Source organism: Vitis riparia, chromosome 13 (assembly GCF_004353265.1).
Source record: "Vitis riparia cultivar Riparia Gloire de Montpellier isolate 1030 chromosome 13, EGFV_Vit.rip_1.0, whole genome shotgun sequence".
Taxonomy (NCBI): Eukaryota; Viridiplantae; Streptophyta; class Magnoliopsida; order Vitales; family Vitaceae; genus Vitis; species Vitis riparia.
The window spans coordinates 25585799-25602228 of record NC_048443.1 but is presented as its reverse complement, the minus strand read 5'-3'; the positions used below and the strand labels follow the sequence as shown (position 1 = coordinate 25602228).

The 16430-nt window shown below is 34.3% G+C and overlaps 2 protein-coding genes and 1 non-coding gene across 3 annotated transcripts; 1 reads left to right on the top strand and 2 right to left on the bottom strand.

The window, feature by feature from the left end:
- Positions 1–4293: 4293 nt before the first annotated feature.
- Positions 4294–9845, bottom strand: LOC117929298 (protein YIPF1 homolog). The gene is made up of 6 exons (XM_034849574.1): positions 9565–9845; positions 8737–8776; positions 8542–8625; positions 7157–7325; positions 5664–5937; positions 4294–4880 (listed from the first exon to the last, which is right to left on the bottom strand). The coding sequence occupies exons 1-6, from the start codon at positions 9616–9618 to the stop codon at positions 4689–4691; spliced, it is 813 nt and encodes a 270-aa protein (XP_034705465.1). The 5' UTR covers positions 9619–9845; the 3' UTR covers positions 4294–4688.
- Positions 9846–11478: 1633 nt separating this feature from the next.
- Positions 11479–11552, bottom strand: TRNAV-CAC. The gene has a single exon. It is a non-coding gene; the product is annotated as a tRNA-Val (tRNA).
- Positions 11553–14397: 2845 nt separating this feature from the next.
- LOC117928462 (probable glycosyltransferase At3g07620) lies at positions 14398–16130 on the top strand. Its single transcript, XM_034848341.1, has 3 exons — positions 14398–14436; positions 14500–14612; positions 15197–16130. Exons 1-3 carry the CDS (start codon positions 14398–14400, stop codon positions 16128–16130), a joined length of 1086 nt encoding a protein of 361 aa, XP_034704232.1.
- Positions 16131–16430: the final 300 nt, after the last annotated feature.

Below are 16430 nucleotides of genomic sequence, written 5' to 3'. Positions count from 1 at the left end.
CGGCGGCGGTGGTGTTGCCTGGGCATGTGGATTGTCTGTAAAGTAAATAGCGGCTCGAAGGATGCCAGCTCATCCCACTCATTGTCTACTCTCGACTCGTGTCTGTGGTTCATAGCAACGTCGTCGTCCTGGTTTATCAAGAACGGTCCGCCACGGAATTACGTGTGCATTTACTAATTAATACTTTAGGCTAAATTGACGTTCTGCCACATATTTTAAATTTTTGGACTGATATTCCAAATTTAATAATTTATCTTCTAAATTATTTAAAAAATACAATGTTTATGATTTTAATTTCTATTAATAAAAAATATATGCGATAATACCATTATACCATTATATTTTATGCCAAGTGCCATATATGCGAATTTTTTCTATTAATAAAAATATATTTTATTAAAAAATATAAAATATGCTTATTTACCAAATTTGGGGATGAGTTATTTATTATTTAATTCAAACACTCTTGATTTACAAAAATATCAACCTAATAATACATGGAATTAACTATGATTTTTTTATTATATTATTATTTAATAGTTTATTTAATGAAATAAATAAGTTTCAAAACATTTACTCAATCAAATACAAGTCTTAAATTCATGTAATAATGTTATTCTCAAATTTGATGATAGATCACCTAAATGATGATTTGTATAACAAGTCCATACAAAATGAGTGTTTGATAAAACTTAATACTTATTATTTAATGAATTAATTTGACTTTAAGTTAAATTATATTTAAGTTATTAACTTAAAAATTTATTAGTTAATTGTTATTTTAAGTATTAAGATTATTTGATAAAATTAATTATAAGTTATTTTAAATCATCAAATCAAGTTAATTTATAAATTATTTTATAAGTTATCTATTTTGAAATATTTCGAATAATTCACTCAATTTTTGCCCTGATATCTCCGTATTTTCTTATTTTTTGGAAGTCAATGCGGGGTATGTTGATTCATCATCATAGATGGCTTAGAACCAATAGTTCATTATCTAATGGATATTTCCGTTCTAATACTTTATTCGAAAGTTATCAGTATTTATCAAATTTGTTCTTGACTAACGTAAAGGCTATTGGATCGAATGATAAAGACATTATTGAGACATTATTGAGAAAAGACAGCTATTGGATCAAACGACAAAGACAATGTTGAAAAAAATATGGCTATTGGATCAAATGAGAAATACATTATTGAGAAAAATATGGCTTTTCCCATACGAAATGAGAATTGGATTCATGTAATAGGAGAAAGATTTCTCTTTCCTTAGCCGAAAAGATATGTGGTCATGAAATAGGGATTAAGTGGAATGGAATTGACTATGTGGTAGACCAATAATATGCTACTGCTAAAATCAGGAAAACGTGGGGTCAAATTTGTTAACACACTTGTTTCTTCCATATTTTGGACCGGGAAAACATAGGGTAATCCTTTAACTACCGTGCCTGCAACAAATGTGTGTTTGTTAATTTATATGCATAATAAATATGTTAAAATTCATTATTTAAAATAATAAATAAATTAATTTTTATTCTCTTTAAGTGATCAATGGTGAGTAGCCTGCTCCAAGCCGCCTCCCAACCAAAAAAGCTAGCCCTAATTAGAACTCAAGGCGTCCAGATAAGTCTAGTTGGGAAAGTAGGTCTAGTGCCCCTTAAGAACGAGTCATAAAAAGACTTGACTGAGAAAGTCTCATTCTTGTTCTCTCTCCACCAAAGCAAGTCATCCACTCCTCTTCTAATGGCTAAAGGATGAAGCTTGCTTAACAAGTTTTCTACTTCCCCCACCTCCCAATCATTTAGGTGTCTATTAAAATGTAGCTCCCAACTCCATCATCCTCCCAAGCATCAACAACCCAACCTTCTTTGTTGACTGCTAAATTAAACAAGTTTGGAAAAGCATCTTCTAGAGACTAATTTTCACACCACAAGTCCTTCCAAAATTTCACTCTAGTACCATCCCCTACGATGAAGCCAGGGTGAGTTCTAATGTTCTCCCAATCATTTTTTATGGCCTTCCAAACCCCCACCGCATAACGGTCTCTTACACCTTTGGAGCACCACCCCCCCTCTTGAAGGCCATACTTTTGAGAGATAAGTTGCTTCTATAGGGGATCATTCTCAATAGCAAATCTCCACAACCACTTCCCAAGTAAGGCCTTATTAAAGGCAGCTAGGCTACGGATGCCCAAGCCTCCATCATTTTTAGCAACACAAATAATTTTCTAACTCACCAAGTGAGGTCTATTCTCTAAGGCGCCTCCACCCCATACCTATTGAACTCCTAATCCCTATATTTGAAAATTTAAAAAAAAAGTAAATAAATTTAACCGATTGAATGATGATACATGCAATGGGATAAAGGTATAAAAATAGGATTAAGATAGGAATAAATAAAAACAATGGAAAGATGCAACGCGATAAGAACTAAATACATTTGTGACATGAGTAGATTACTTTTTCAATACTATAATTCAACCCTAAATTATAAGAGAGAAACAACAAAATATGAGGCTATATATGACTGGTGACAAATAATGAAGGAAAAGAAACATATAAGCGAGCTTATAATAAGTTTGGATTAGTCGGTTTTTGGGTGAAAAATGAATTGAATTGATATAATCAGTATATATGTTATAAAAACTGAATTGATCAGATTTTGAGTAAAAAAACTTAAACAAATCAAGTCTTTTGAGGTCGATTTGGTTTGGTTTTCGTGACGTTGTTTCAATATAATTTAATGACCTTTTTTAATCCTCAACTTAATTATAAATTTGTGTTTATTTTGAATAAAAAACCCATTAATTTAAGTTTATATTAGACCTAAGTTTAATTTGTTTTTAAAATCAATTGAAACTAACTTAAATTTGATGTTAAAAATATTTTAAATACATTTAGAATTAATTTGGTCATAATATAAAAAGAGAATGAATTACTTAAATAGAATCTAATATAAAAAAAATTATAAAATATTAAACAATTATATATAAGTTTTAGAATTTTAGTTTAGTTTCATTTTTATCAATTATAGGAAAAGGAAATAAAAAATAAAAATTAGAAAACTAAACCCATAACATTGGTTTCCAAAATTCTTTAACCAAATCAACCTTTTTTATTATTGAAAATCGAATTAATATGATCGATTTTGATTGGTCTAGATCAATTTGTCAATTTTTTCGATTTTGCTTACACCCCTACTTACAAGAAAAATGATTTTCTTTTATTTAAATATAAAAAATACTAATGTTATTTTTTATTATCTGATATTGGAGAAGGAAAAAAAAAACTTTTTTATATTTGAATACGTTAACAAGGTAGGAAAAACACATTAAACAAAAAAGAGAATAAAATGTACAAAGATTTATTTATGTCACGTTCTTTAAAAATTGATGAAAAAGATTTTAAAAAGTATATTTATCAATAATTTTATTTTATTTTCTTCAACTTTTCTAAGTACAAAATTACAAATACCCATGACCCCTTTTCTTTTCTTCTATTATTTTCCTTTTCTCACAAATTTTCTAATTTAAATATAGCATAAAAGAATATCATATATTTTCATAGTGCACAACACATCTTTTTTTCTCTCAATCCAAACAAACAATCTACTCTCCCTTTTTCCCAAAACAACATCCTATATCATTTGAAATTAACCACCAAGACTGTTCAGAAAATTTACTGAATAAGAATTTACAAAAGCTTAAAAAAGGGGGAAAAAGGTCCATCAAACTTATTTCAATATATATAAAATAAATAAATAGTACAAATGGACAATTTTGAACCCATGCTACCTTCCACTGAAATGGGAGCAAAGAGGGACAAAGTTTGCCGTATGAATCCCTCTCTACCTAATAAGAACCAGGAATTGATTGAACTTTGTATGAAATCATTGACAGCATATAATAAAATCTAAATCATTGTATAGTGATACAAAAGTATGATCAAAATATATATGGAATAAGACTAAAAACAAATGATAGAACCAAAATGCATTCCTTCTCTCTCTCTCTCTCTCTCTCTCTCCCTAATATATATATATATATATTTGTGACCTTCAATCACAGATTTGGGTCTTTACAAATTTTTCTTACTTTTGTCTGATTTCCTTATGAATGCATATGATAAACCAACACCCCTGTTAGAGGGCATGCAAAAGTGAGATTGATTGTTTTTGTTTCAATGTATGTAGTCTTCCGTGTCTTTAGGAATGACTTGCCATCATTAGGCTTCAATTGAAGCTGAATTTGGAATGCCTACGCTCAGAACAACCGCTATGATAATGCAAAAGAGACGTTGAAACAACATTTTATGATAACATTTCATATTTACACAACCAAGTTTGAAAGATTCCAAGGAAAAACAAAGAACAAAATGTTTTGAAATAACATCGGTTATTCTATCCTCTCCTGAGATTGGTCTCCTAAAAGCTGAGGACCAAAGTACAGTGCCACTCAGACCAACCCCAACTCCAAAACCAGTATTACACTACACACCACATTCCTCATCAATCTCTCAATCTCTTCATTGCACTACAACACAAGCTAGTGGGTAATTTGAAACCATATAGAAAATTGTTCTCCAGAGAAATTCCATCTCAGCTAACATCTTTTCAATCTTTTGGAGCACAGAAAACAGAAATTTGAAATTGAAGACTTCATATGTTTGCCATACTTGGTGAGACTTTTAAGGAAAGAAGCAGATCTTAATGAAGAGTGCCAGACCCATTTGCAAAACAAATGAAGCAACAATCACCAGAGTTATGTCGTTACCCTGTACGTAGGACCTCAGGTTCAAGGCAACAAAGCAAGCTGATGCACCACCTGCAAGGACTATGATGAGCCACCGCAGAAACTCAACCGGAATAGTTAACAGGACCTGAAAATGTTCCAGGAGAACACATTAGACGATCACAAGACTACTGCTTAGAAACCCAGAAACTGAAAATTACACTGTTAAGGTTCTGCAGCAATAGAAACCCGTGTTAATCCTTTAAGGACAACAGCAGGATAAACAGGCACTGGAGGTACTTGCCATCAATTGGGAGATTTCCTAGATATGATATTGATGAGTCAAGCTAAATTAATAATTAAAATGAGTCTCAATTTCATGTCCAATTTTCTATTTTCCTTTTTCTTTTCCACCTCTTAATACATGTTTCCATTTCCATGTCCAAAATTGTGTCCTTGTGTTTGTGTTTGTGAGAGAGGAGTCCCAATATCAATATCCATATTTTTTTCCTGTGTGAGAGAAAGAGAGAGTCTCAATTTCAATGCCACAATGTTGTGTGTGAGATAGAGATATCTGTCAATAAAATGGTTCCAACAAACCAAACAGGTCAATTTGTCCCAGACTCATTTAGTGTTGGACATTAGTTATGATGTCAATAAAATGAATTAATTGGAAAATTTCTTCCCTGCTCACCTCTGATCCAAGTTTCAAATGTGAACAGGATTTAAAAATACTGTTTCAATTCGCTTAATTAGAAATTTAAATCCAAAATACCAGGTTCCACATTCAGATACATTGGTACTAGAATGAACCCTCCCCCACTAGTGTGTGTGCCTGTTTTCTCCTCCCTCTTTTCATATTTCTGACTTGAGCAACTTCAGGGGAAAAACAAAAGAGAAAACAAAGAGAGCCAAAATGGTGGATGCTTACAGAGCTGAGAATAAAAATGAAGAGAGAATATCCCCACAGGCACCAGAAGCGTACAAGACTAGCATTTGAACCCAGATACTGAAGTAAGAAGTAAAATGCCACTGGCACCACAAGTGCATAGCCATAGATTGAACAAGCGGCCAAATTCAGATAGCCGACATCAAAGCTCCAAGTTGTACTGCTGTTACTCTGTCTCTTTGTCAGGTAGGTGGCACAGTTTCCAAGGGCAGCAATCACAAATATCAATGTAGTGGAGGTCCAGATAAGTCCATATCTAAAATATCAGAAACATTAGCATCAACATAAACCAAACATATCTAGAAATGAAGTTACAGGGGACCAAATGATGAAACGCTTCAAAAATCTTTCAGGGAGAACAGACAAGAAAGGGAAAAGTGTTGGTTCCAGCCCATTAAGGTGGAAATACGGACACAACCAGGATTTATTGCACTGAGTAGCACCATCAAGAAGATGTATGAAATGGCCTACATACAATAGTAATTTTAGAAATAGAATAAACCACAGTTTGAAACATTAATTTGGACAAAGTTCAGTTCTCCAAAATTTGAAGATTTCAATTGACATAGTGCAGATTTTCAGAAAATCAATACAGTTTAGGTTATGGTTGCTAGAATATACAAAAAAGTTACAAAAACTAAGATTTTGAGCCATGCAATTAATTTTCTAAGCTTTAGCATCAAACACTATTTTAGTGCCACTTTCAATTGGTGGAGTAAATTAACTTCTTTAAGTTTGACATATTATTCATTTGCAAAAGTCGGTCAAAGTTGTGTATATTTATTTCCAACTGATGAGAAGGCAAAGACAAGATTCTAAACATTAATATAATCTTTTTATTTTAATATAACAATATCATGCACAAGCAACAATTTTCCCCTTTTCCTAAGAAGAAACGGAGATCCCAGAATTCCAGACAAATAATTAAAATTTTATTTTCAAAAGTCTATATATTTATCTGCAACTAAAAATAAGACAAAGTGAATATTTTAAACTGTTACTACAGCAACAATTTTTCATTTTAGATCTTAGTTCTATTAGCACATGCATAGAGAGACAGCATGGACCTGCATTATGAACACATAATGAATAGGATATAGAAACCTTCCATGAAACCGTAAGCAAATGGAAGGATAAATGAGGAACACTTTTAATCAATAATATCCATAAGACAACCAAAATAACACCACAATGTTTTTTGTCTTAACAAAGAAAAATAAAAAGATGTTATGCCAACATAAGAACATAATTCTTAACCATTTGATGTTGGAGGCATGTAAGCCATTTCCATGTGAGCCTTAGAAGTTCAGAATAGTAAGGGATTCTCTCTCTCTCTCTCTTCTTCTATTTTTTAGGCAGTAAGGAATTGTCACTTTAAACACAATGATTCCAAAACTAAACAAAACAAATAGAATGTAAAAGAGAGTACTGTCCATTTGTTTCAATATACTTGTAACAAAGAATTAAGGACTCACAAATCAGGGTTGGCATCAATCTTGCTGAAAAAATCTCCACCAATGGGATGCAAGGAGCTTATTAATCTGTTCAGGACAACATCTGTATCCACATTGAAATATTGTGTATATGATGAGATGCTAAAAACTCCCTTCCAGTTGCTTGCTGATTGTTGTGGTCCATCTCCTTCTGCATGAACAGACAGATAGAAAGATCATTAAACATGAATATTACTGGCAGATAACATCTGAATGCAATGCAGTTCATGAGGGAGAATAGTTTGAGTGGGTTCACAAATGTTCCACACAGATCAACTAATGCACCAGTACGAGGGTACTCAAACTCAAAGGAGAGAGAGGAAAATGAAAAAGAACTAGGATCAAGGCAGTGAGAGAAGATCTGGTGGTTTTTAATTTCATCAGGGCACTGAACAGATAGAACTGAATGGCAGATTGTCATATAAGGCTTGATAATGTCCTAGAATAACCTAAGTCTAATCATATAGTCAACAACTCTCTAAAGCTTAGAGCTGCAATATATGAGAATTAACATTCACGGACTAATTTAAGGGGGTGACTATCAACTGAGTGATACTAAAACTATATTTCCCAATTTTGGAAGATTCAAAGAACTTCAACGAGTCAAATCGCCTCTCATTTAAACATAAGCAGCAAGCACCAAATAAACTACTGAGAAGTATTAACAAGAAACAAAAGGGTCATAAAACAAAATTACGAATGAAATAATGGACTGTTCATCAATGTTAAATTGGATGATATTTGTAATAAATAAATAAGTTGGCTATAAAGACTGTGGAAGAAGCATTGAAGAATCTAATTCCAAACTTTTATGCCACAGAAATAGTAGAATTTAAAAATTCATCCATTCTTCCAAACCAGCAGCTCAACTCACACCTAGTAAAATATTAATGTTCAGAACCCTTTTACGCAAATCTGATTGTTATAAACAAAAAAAAATACAAAGATAATTCTAAGCACAATCAAATTGGAAACATATGCATCTTTGTAATTTTTTTAATTGCATTTCCACATAGCTAATGAATCAAGAAAATAGAAGATGTTCCTTGTTAACAGTCATAGTGGTAGCTAGAAAACAGTGCCACAAAAATGGAAATCACAATTCCCATCAAATTCACAACTGGAAAGAACATCATAAGCTAAAATAAGAAACAAATAAATATTATTTATCTTCAAAATCATTCATTTCTTCATCAGTTAGTATTCACTTTCTCACAGGAATCATATGCAACAATTTCATTTTATTAACTAAATGAAATATCTGTTGCCAATTATCAAGCAGCACCAATGAAAGATCAGAGCAAGCTTTGCGATGTTTTCTCAATGAAAACATGCAAATTTGTTGTTTAATTATTCAGATAGCATACCAGCTGGACTTTCAGGAGCTTGATATCCCTGCCCCCCTCTTGCTCCATTATTAGGAGGAAATATTTGTAAATTTGCTTCTGGGACTGCAGTTCAAGAACAAGGAAAAGAAAAAAAAAGAAAACTGGTTCAAACTTAACTACAACTCTGAAAATACTTGAATCAATTGAAACAAAATTGGAGCCAGAATCCCTTACCCTCATAGGTAGCTATGCTCTTTTCTTCATTGACAACAGCCTGCACACAAATAAAATCACGAAAGGAAAAAAAACACAAGTTAAGCAGATATCATAATGCATACTATATGTGTAAATGAATTGTAATCAAAGAGACAAAATTCAAGAAATTATTTGCTGACAAACCCATGTTTTTATTTCAACCAACAAATAGACTGAATATAAGCAAGACATTGAGATTAATTAACAAAATTTAAGCAAAATAAGTCTATATTTAACAAAAAGCATAGAATAAATTTGTAGAAATGAGAAAGTAGTAAAATAAAAGACTAATCCATAAAAGCATTCCAAAAAAGGAAATTTCACTTTAAATGCCCCAAAACTTCATATCTAAAAGAACTCCATGAGATTTAATTAATGGGTTAAAAAACAAAACAAAGTTCAAAACACACATAAATACACAACCAATTGAACAGATTGAATCTAAATCCATCATTATTCCACAAATTAACAAAATGGCTAATTAGCATCAATTAGATAACAAAATTTCTAATTTTGCAGTTCACGATGTAACCTAATGCCTCTATTATCAGCTGAGAAAATGTAGAAGAAGGAAGTAAATTAGAATTTGAATTTTAGATTTTCATTATTTCGTAGCCGGCAAACAGAAATCCCCACTGAACTGAATCTAACACAACCATTTTCCAGAAATCAAAACAACATAACACACAAGATTCAAAACTTTCTTTGCTATTTTGTCAGTTCCTCGCCAACCAAACGGAATAGAAGCCAAAAATTGGCTAATCTCAAACACAAAAATAAATACATGGAGAGAGAAAGAGAGAATACTGGAACTGAGCCGAGCAAGTGACTGGTGGGAAGGTTATTGTAAGATTCGTCCATGGAGGAAGCGAGAGTAGTGTTGGATCAACGTGGCATTTCTCCTGTTGAAATCGATCAAGATTCAGGAACTGGTTCGAAAGCGAGCCCTAATCTTGCTTTTCGTGGTTTCGAAGAAAAACGGGTCGACGACAGACTGACCGGTACGTTCGAGGACCACGCGCCATTAATGCGTGCCTTGGTGCACGCGTTCATCGCATACCGTGTAGTCCGGTTTGAATTCTTGGGCTTGCTTCGTTTCAAGCAGCCCGTCTGGTCCTCTATGTGATCCGCAAGCTCAAGAGGATGCCCTCTGCCCCGCCTGTGTTGGATTTCAACACGTTCTCATAAAAATATAAAAGTAATCAAATAAGATTTTCGACAACATCTCTAGGAAGTACTTTTAGTAGAAAAAATATTTTTCAAGAAAAATTAAACATTTTACAAAATTTAGATCACATTTTTCAAATTTCAAAAATAACTTATAGTGCTTGAGGGAGGAAGCCTTTGATATATGATTTTCTAAAAAAACACTTATAAATAAATATTTATACTAAAAACACTTTAATTAAGTGTGCGTTTTGATAATGATTCTTAAAAGTATTTTTAACTTCTGTAACACTTGAAATTTTTTATCATTTAAGTATTAAAAATATTAAAAACACTTCCTATAATCATTGTCAAACACACTCTAAATACACGGTAAAATATACTCTAAAAGACATTTAATATGATCAAATGACGATTATAATTAATTATATCATTATAACATATTGATTGATATAGATGGGAATTTGGGATTAAGTCTATAGATAGAATGGTATAGATGGGATTAAAAAGGGCTTTCACCTCATGCTGGTAGGTCATGTCAAAACTTAAATATTATACTAATTAAGTCAATTCAAACATAATAGGAATAATAATTATGTTAAAAATATAAATATAAATATAAATACATCATAATTATTAAATTGATAACACATATATAATTCATTTAACCAATTTAATAATCAAATTGAGTTAGGTCTTGTTTTAACTAAACATATTTATGACTTAATTGATCTATTTATTTAAAAATAAATTTAAAATGAGTTAAATAGTTTATAATTATAATTAAGTCAATCAATACAATTATTAAATGGGTTAATTCGAGTCAAATTCATGTATATGCAAATTTATCTAAAAACTATCTATTTATTATATAAGTTATTCATGTCGATATGAATTTGATCCAACACGCGATTTTACTCAATTCAAACTAACGAAAAGCATATTGGATTTGATCATATTAGCAAACTGTATCAATTTTTGTCACCCTTATGATTAAGTCTTTATATAGAATGGTTATTTGATTTGTTTGTATGATTTTCTAATAAGAGTAAAACTCGCGGGTTGGCTCAATAAAAAAATAAATCACATTTATCCAAAATCTAGCTCAACCTGAGTTGTAAATCGAGTTCAACCCAAACATTCTTTTTTTCAAACAAAGGTTGTAATTAGATTCGATTCAAGTTAGAGAAAAATGTACAAAGTAGGTTAAGATTGAGCAAATTACATGGATTAGTTAGGTCAAAACTTGGGTTACTTCATAGTGGGTGGAGTTTAAGTTTAGTGCATTACAGGGATTGTGTGATTGCCTAAATCAATTAATTTTTTTTTGCTTAAGCCTACTCCAAATTGCAAGCTAGGCTGTCCAAACCGTTCCAAACATGGGTCCCCTGTTTTCTAATGGTTTATGCTAGTTATAGCCGAGAACTGTTGGTTTGGTACTTAAGCTAGAGCATAAAATGCCTTGCAGGCTTGCACCCTAATGAATCTCTAAGCAAAAAGCAAAGAAATATGCTCACATGGTGCTCAAAAACAAAAAACCATTGGCTATGGTAATGTCTGAGCCCGGGTTCGAACCGGGGACCTCTAGTGTGTGAGACTAGCGTGATAACCAACTACACCACCCAGACATTTTATTGAGGACTTCCACAAAATGTATCTGAACAATAACATACATGGGCAAGTTCTGATTTGTTTATAGTAAGGTTGGAGTCTATGCAATGAAACAGCCAGAAGCAATTTCATTGTGAATAACTTTTCAAAAAGAAAAGGAAAGAGAAACCTCGTGTCCAGAATCTAGAACATTTCAAATTCTTAGTTAAACGAATTATATGATTTTATTTCCATGAACACAGGCCAGTAACTCAATAAAGTTTTAACATCCAACATCATAACACTCCTACTAAACAAACCAAGTCAGCAAGGAGATCACAAGAGAAATGGTCGAGCAACAGGGGACCTGAGGAACTGATCTTGAGAAGCATCCAAAGATATGCAGATGGCATCCATTGTGAGCATGGTAGCTGGATAATCTGGTGGGCATGGGATAGCCTTTGGATTGATAGTTGGGTAAAATCCAGGACAAGCTGTAAAGGAAGATGAAATGCTCAAGCACCCCACTTTTTCTTCCCTCCTTTTCTTCTCTGTTCTGAGCTTTACCTTCTCTTCCCGCAGCTCCATCTCTAGGCCTGCCCCAATGTGTTCCCATCATGCAGAAGCAAAAAAAAATTGAAAATACATACACAAGCACATACATAGAAGCAGACAGCCATCAGGTAAGGTATGAAAGCACCCATTAGAGAATAATACCATCCAAACAGTCCTCACCTTAAGGCTTTTAATTTGCAATGTGTAGCTGGTTCAGAAGATGAGCTAGCCGCATGCTCAATAGCAACTTTCTCTGAAGTTATAGGCCTCCCAGTCTCAGTAATGGAACTCTCGATTCCAAGAATACGAGGACACGATATTCACAATTAGCACATATGCAGAAAAGACACAGGAACATCATGTCTATCATTGAGCCTGTCCTTTCACACCTTCTGCCGGCCAGCAAGGCTGGGTCCCTGGTCCAGCAGAAGTCTTCAGGAGAGCTCTATCAAACAATAATTCATAAACCATCAGCAAAAAGAACAGATAAGTATGGTGATAGCTCCCCTTCGCAAAAATAATGAATGAATCATACACAATGCAACAGATGAGTATGGTGATAGCTCAGTCGCCAAGTGCAGTGGCCATAGCTTCTTAAGACAGCATTTTCGTGGTAGTGTGTCTTACCAATCTGACATCCTATCTCATCCCCACCTCCACCCCCACTCGGCCGAAAAAGAAAAGTGTTTGCATCCTTCAACTAATTAAAACCCACATGCAGGTTAGTGTTCTAGCATGCACCTCTAGAAGTAACAAGAAGGGAAAACGTAGAGGATGTTTGTTTTTTTAGTTTTTTCCTTAAAATAATTTGTTTTTAGAATTTAGGTAGTTTGTTTTTCTATTTTTTCATGACTTATTACAAACTTTTTACTAAATAGAAAAAATCAAAATATATAATTTTTTCTAAATAAAAAAGTAACATATTGGTTTTTCTTTACATTTTAATACTTAATAAAAATAAAATACTATAAAAATAAACAACCTAATATTTAACACTATTAAATATTAAGGTTCTATTTAGAATTAAGTAAAAAACAAACACTACCTAAGAAAAATAGTGTGCAACATTTGACCATAATTGCCAGATAGACAAAAAAAAAAATCACATTTTGTAGCACAAAATTGAGGCCACATTTAAAAAAGGGCGGATTCAAGCATCAAGTAGTTGCAAAAAAAGTATTATTTTTTATAATATAGTTAAACAGAATTGGAGGTATCGGCCATAAAGGGTGGCCAACCCGTGGGTTTGCTTACTTGCTCATGTCTAGAGGTGGATTTCACTACAACAGTGGTTTCCACAAGGGTGTCAGATTCTTTTAGGAAGGGATACTTGAATGTTGTATTGGTTGAATATCGTCTCATGGTTGAGAAGTACTCTTGACTCCATTTAAACCTACAGTAATTTGAGAGCTCGCCCTAATTGATCCTAAAAGAACTCGAATGGATCATCGGGAAGAGCCCGTTGGACTGTTAACATGGATCACATGGAACAAATACCGAGGACGACGACAAAACATGTACAAGGAGCAAATCCCGAGGGAAAAACTCGTACTATCACATCAACATGAAGCATAAAAAAGAACAACCATGAGTTACTAGACATAGATTTGCCTAGCCAATCATGTAAGCTATGCAACCTCCAACATTTGACTCCTGACATGCCATTTACCTAAAAGAAGGTTGACCAACTTAGCCCATCAAGATTTGGTATTAGAAGCCTATAAAGGAGAAAGAAGAACAAGAGATGGGAGAGATCCTTCTCCTACGTAGCCAAGATACCCACCAATGGAGAATATGACATTAGAAGATTGGCTAACCCGGATAGTTATTAGATCATCACATTCAAAATGGTTAAGCACTAGAAATTATAAAAAAAAAACAAGTATAAAAAAGGAAAAAATTAAATAAATAAGAAAATATAAGTATGATATTAAATAAGATTTTATTTATTTTTTAATTATAGTTCAATCTAAATATATTATTTGTAATTAATGGTAAATATTATCTTTTTTGGTAATAATTTTTAGTTGTCATTATTTTTAATTTTTTTAAATTAAGTTTATATTTTTCAGAGGGGGCCAAATTTTCATTTTGTTTTTTATTTTCCTAAAAAATTTTAACATGTAAGGGAATTTTTTGTGTGTGGAAACATTTCTATCATTCAGGGTGTGATCCATGTAGTCCATGAGCCACCAACAAACCGTCTGAGCAGAACCCATCGTCACAATGCCTTCAGTTTGAAATGTAACAGTGTGACACACAACAATCATTTTATATGAAATATTTGTAGGAGAGAAAATTAAAAAAAAAATAAAAAATGAAACGAAAATGGAGGCAGCGAACAGGGAATTGCTTAATCTTGAAATGGCGCTTGGATTTTGACAATATCTTCCATGTAATGACATTGATGACAGGGAATCTGATTTGTAGTGCACCTCACCGTACGCTTGTCGGAACTTCTTGTTTGAGTTGTCTAAAATCATACGATCCAACGGCCAGCAAGCTATCGCACCTCGCGCTAAAGCACGAGTGTTAGCTATCAGGTGAGCACAGTCAAGTCAACTGAGCAGGTGGCTTTCAACCGAGCTGGCATTCTTCTATTTGTGTGACGGTGGGTGAGTGTAGCCAGCTAGGACTAGGAAGTAAGGGGCGCGTGTTAGGTGGCGCGGGCCTATGAAAGAGCATTTGTCTTGAGGTAGCGCCTTTGGCTTGTCTGAGGACCGAGGAGAGAAGTGGTTTGGGCCGTGGTTTGCTATTTGCTATGACCGTTCAGAGCCCCCGCGGTCTCACCAATGTTCCCTGTTTGTCCGCCGGAAAAGGAGAAGGAAATATTATTTTGATTCTGAATTTTTTTACAGACGCCGGAAGCAACCCAGTTATTTGGATTCATTAAGGTGAGATATTGACAAGAGGAAACCCACGGTGTTCAGTTACTTCCCCTTTTCTGGACGGCCAAACGGAGAGCTGAGGGTTTTGCAATGGCCAAATCATCATTGTCTGTGCTTCTGTTTTTCATTTTAGGCACTTTGAGTTTTGTTCTCTCCACAGCCGTAGCTGACCTCACTTCACCGTACCTCTCTCCAACTACTATTTTTCCAAATTACCAAAAAATGCTCCATACTTTCAGAATCTTCATCTGCTCCCCGCAAAATACAAAAAATCCCATCTCCTACAACACCCCAGCCGAGTCACTCTTCCACGCATCTCTCGTGAATAGTCCCTTTGTGACCCAAAACCCCAACGAAGCTCACCTCTTCTTCGTTCTCTTCCCCTCAGATTTCTCCACGCGGTCCATCGCGCGCTTTGTTAGAGACCTCCGCATGGAGCTCCCTTACTGGAACCGCACACTCGGTGCTGACCATTTCTATATGTCCTGTGCCGGTATCGGCTATGAATCGGACAGAAATCTCGTTGAGCTAAAGAAAAACTCGATTCAGATCTCGTGCTTCCCTACTCCCTACGGCAAGTTTATTCCTCATAAGGACATAACCCTACCTCCCTTCAATCCCCTGCCACACTCACTTCCTCAAGCTCCGGTCAACAAAACGGCAACATTTCTCGGCTATTTCAGGTCATACGGGGATAGAGGCGACGGCGAGTCACAGTCATCTTTAGTCAACGACTTGAGTGGTGATCCTGAGTTTGTGATCGGTTCAAATGCGTCCGATCAGCTTACTCACATGGTGAGACTTGCAAGTAGTAAGTTTTGCTTGTTTTTCTATGCTGTCGATGTATCGGGGATCGGAGACGCGCTGCGTTTCGGGTGCGTGCCGGTGGTGATAACCGAGGGTCCGATTCAAGATCTGCCGTTCCTGGACGTGATCAGATGGTCGGAGATTGCGGTGTTCGTCGGAACCGGAGGAGGGGCAAAGGAGCTGAAGCACGTGCTGGAGCGCACGTGCAAGGATGGATACGAGCGAATGAGAGGATTGGGAATGAAAGCGAGTCAACACTGGGTTTGGAACGAGTCACCACAGCCATACGACGCCTTTCACACAGTGTTGTTTCAGCTGTGGTCGAGACGGCATGCCATCAGATACGCTCGGAGAGAATGGGTTTAATGACTTTAATCTCCAGCGCTGGTGAACTGGTTGCCTTCTGCATCAACATTATTTAATGGTTTATTATTTCATAAATTTAATTTGATTGGACGATTGTAAATCAACTTCTAAGCAAGTCCAGAGGGAAGCGAATTACATTCAAGCCTTCCAAGTCATTTGTTTTAGAAATATTTTATTAAAACAAAAAATATTTGTTTTATTTTAAGATCACATTATCTTTTGCCATTTACAATTCAATTAAGAAATAAAAACATGAATTTTAGTATAATAATTATTATTTTCTATAAATTAATATGTATT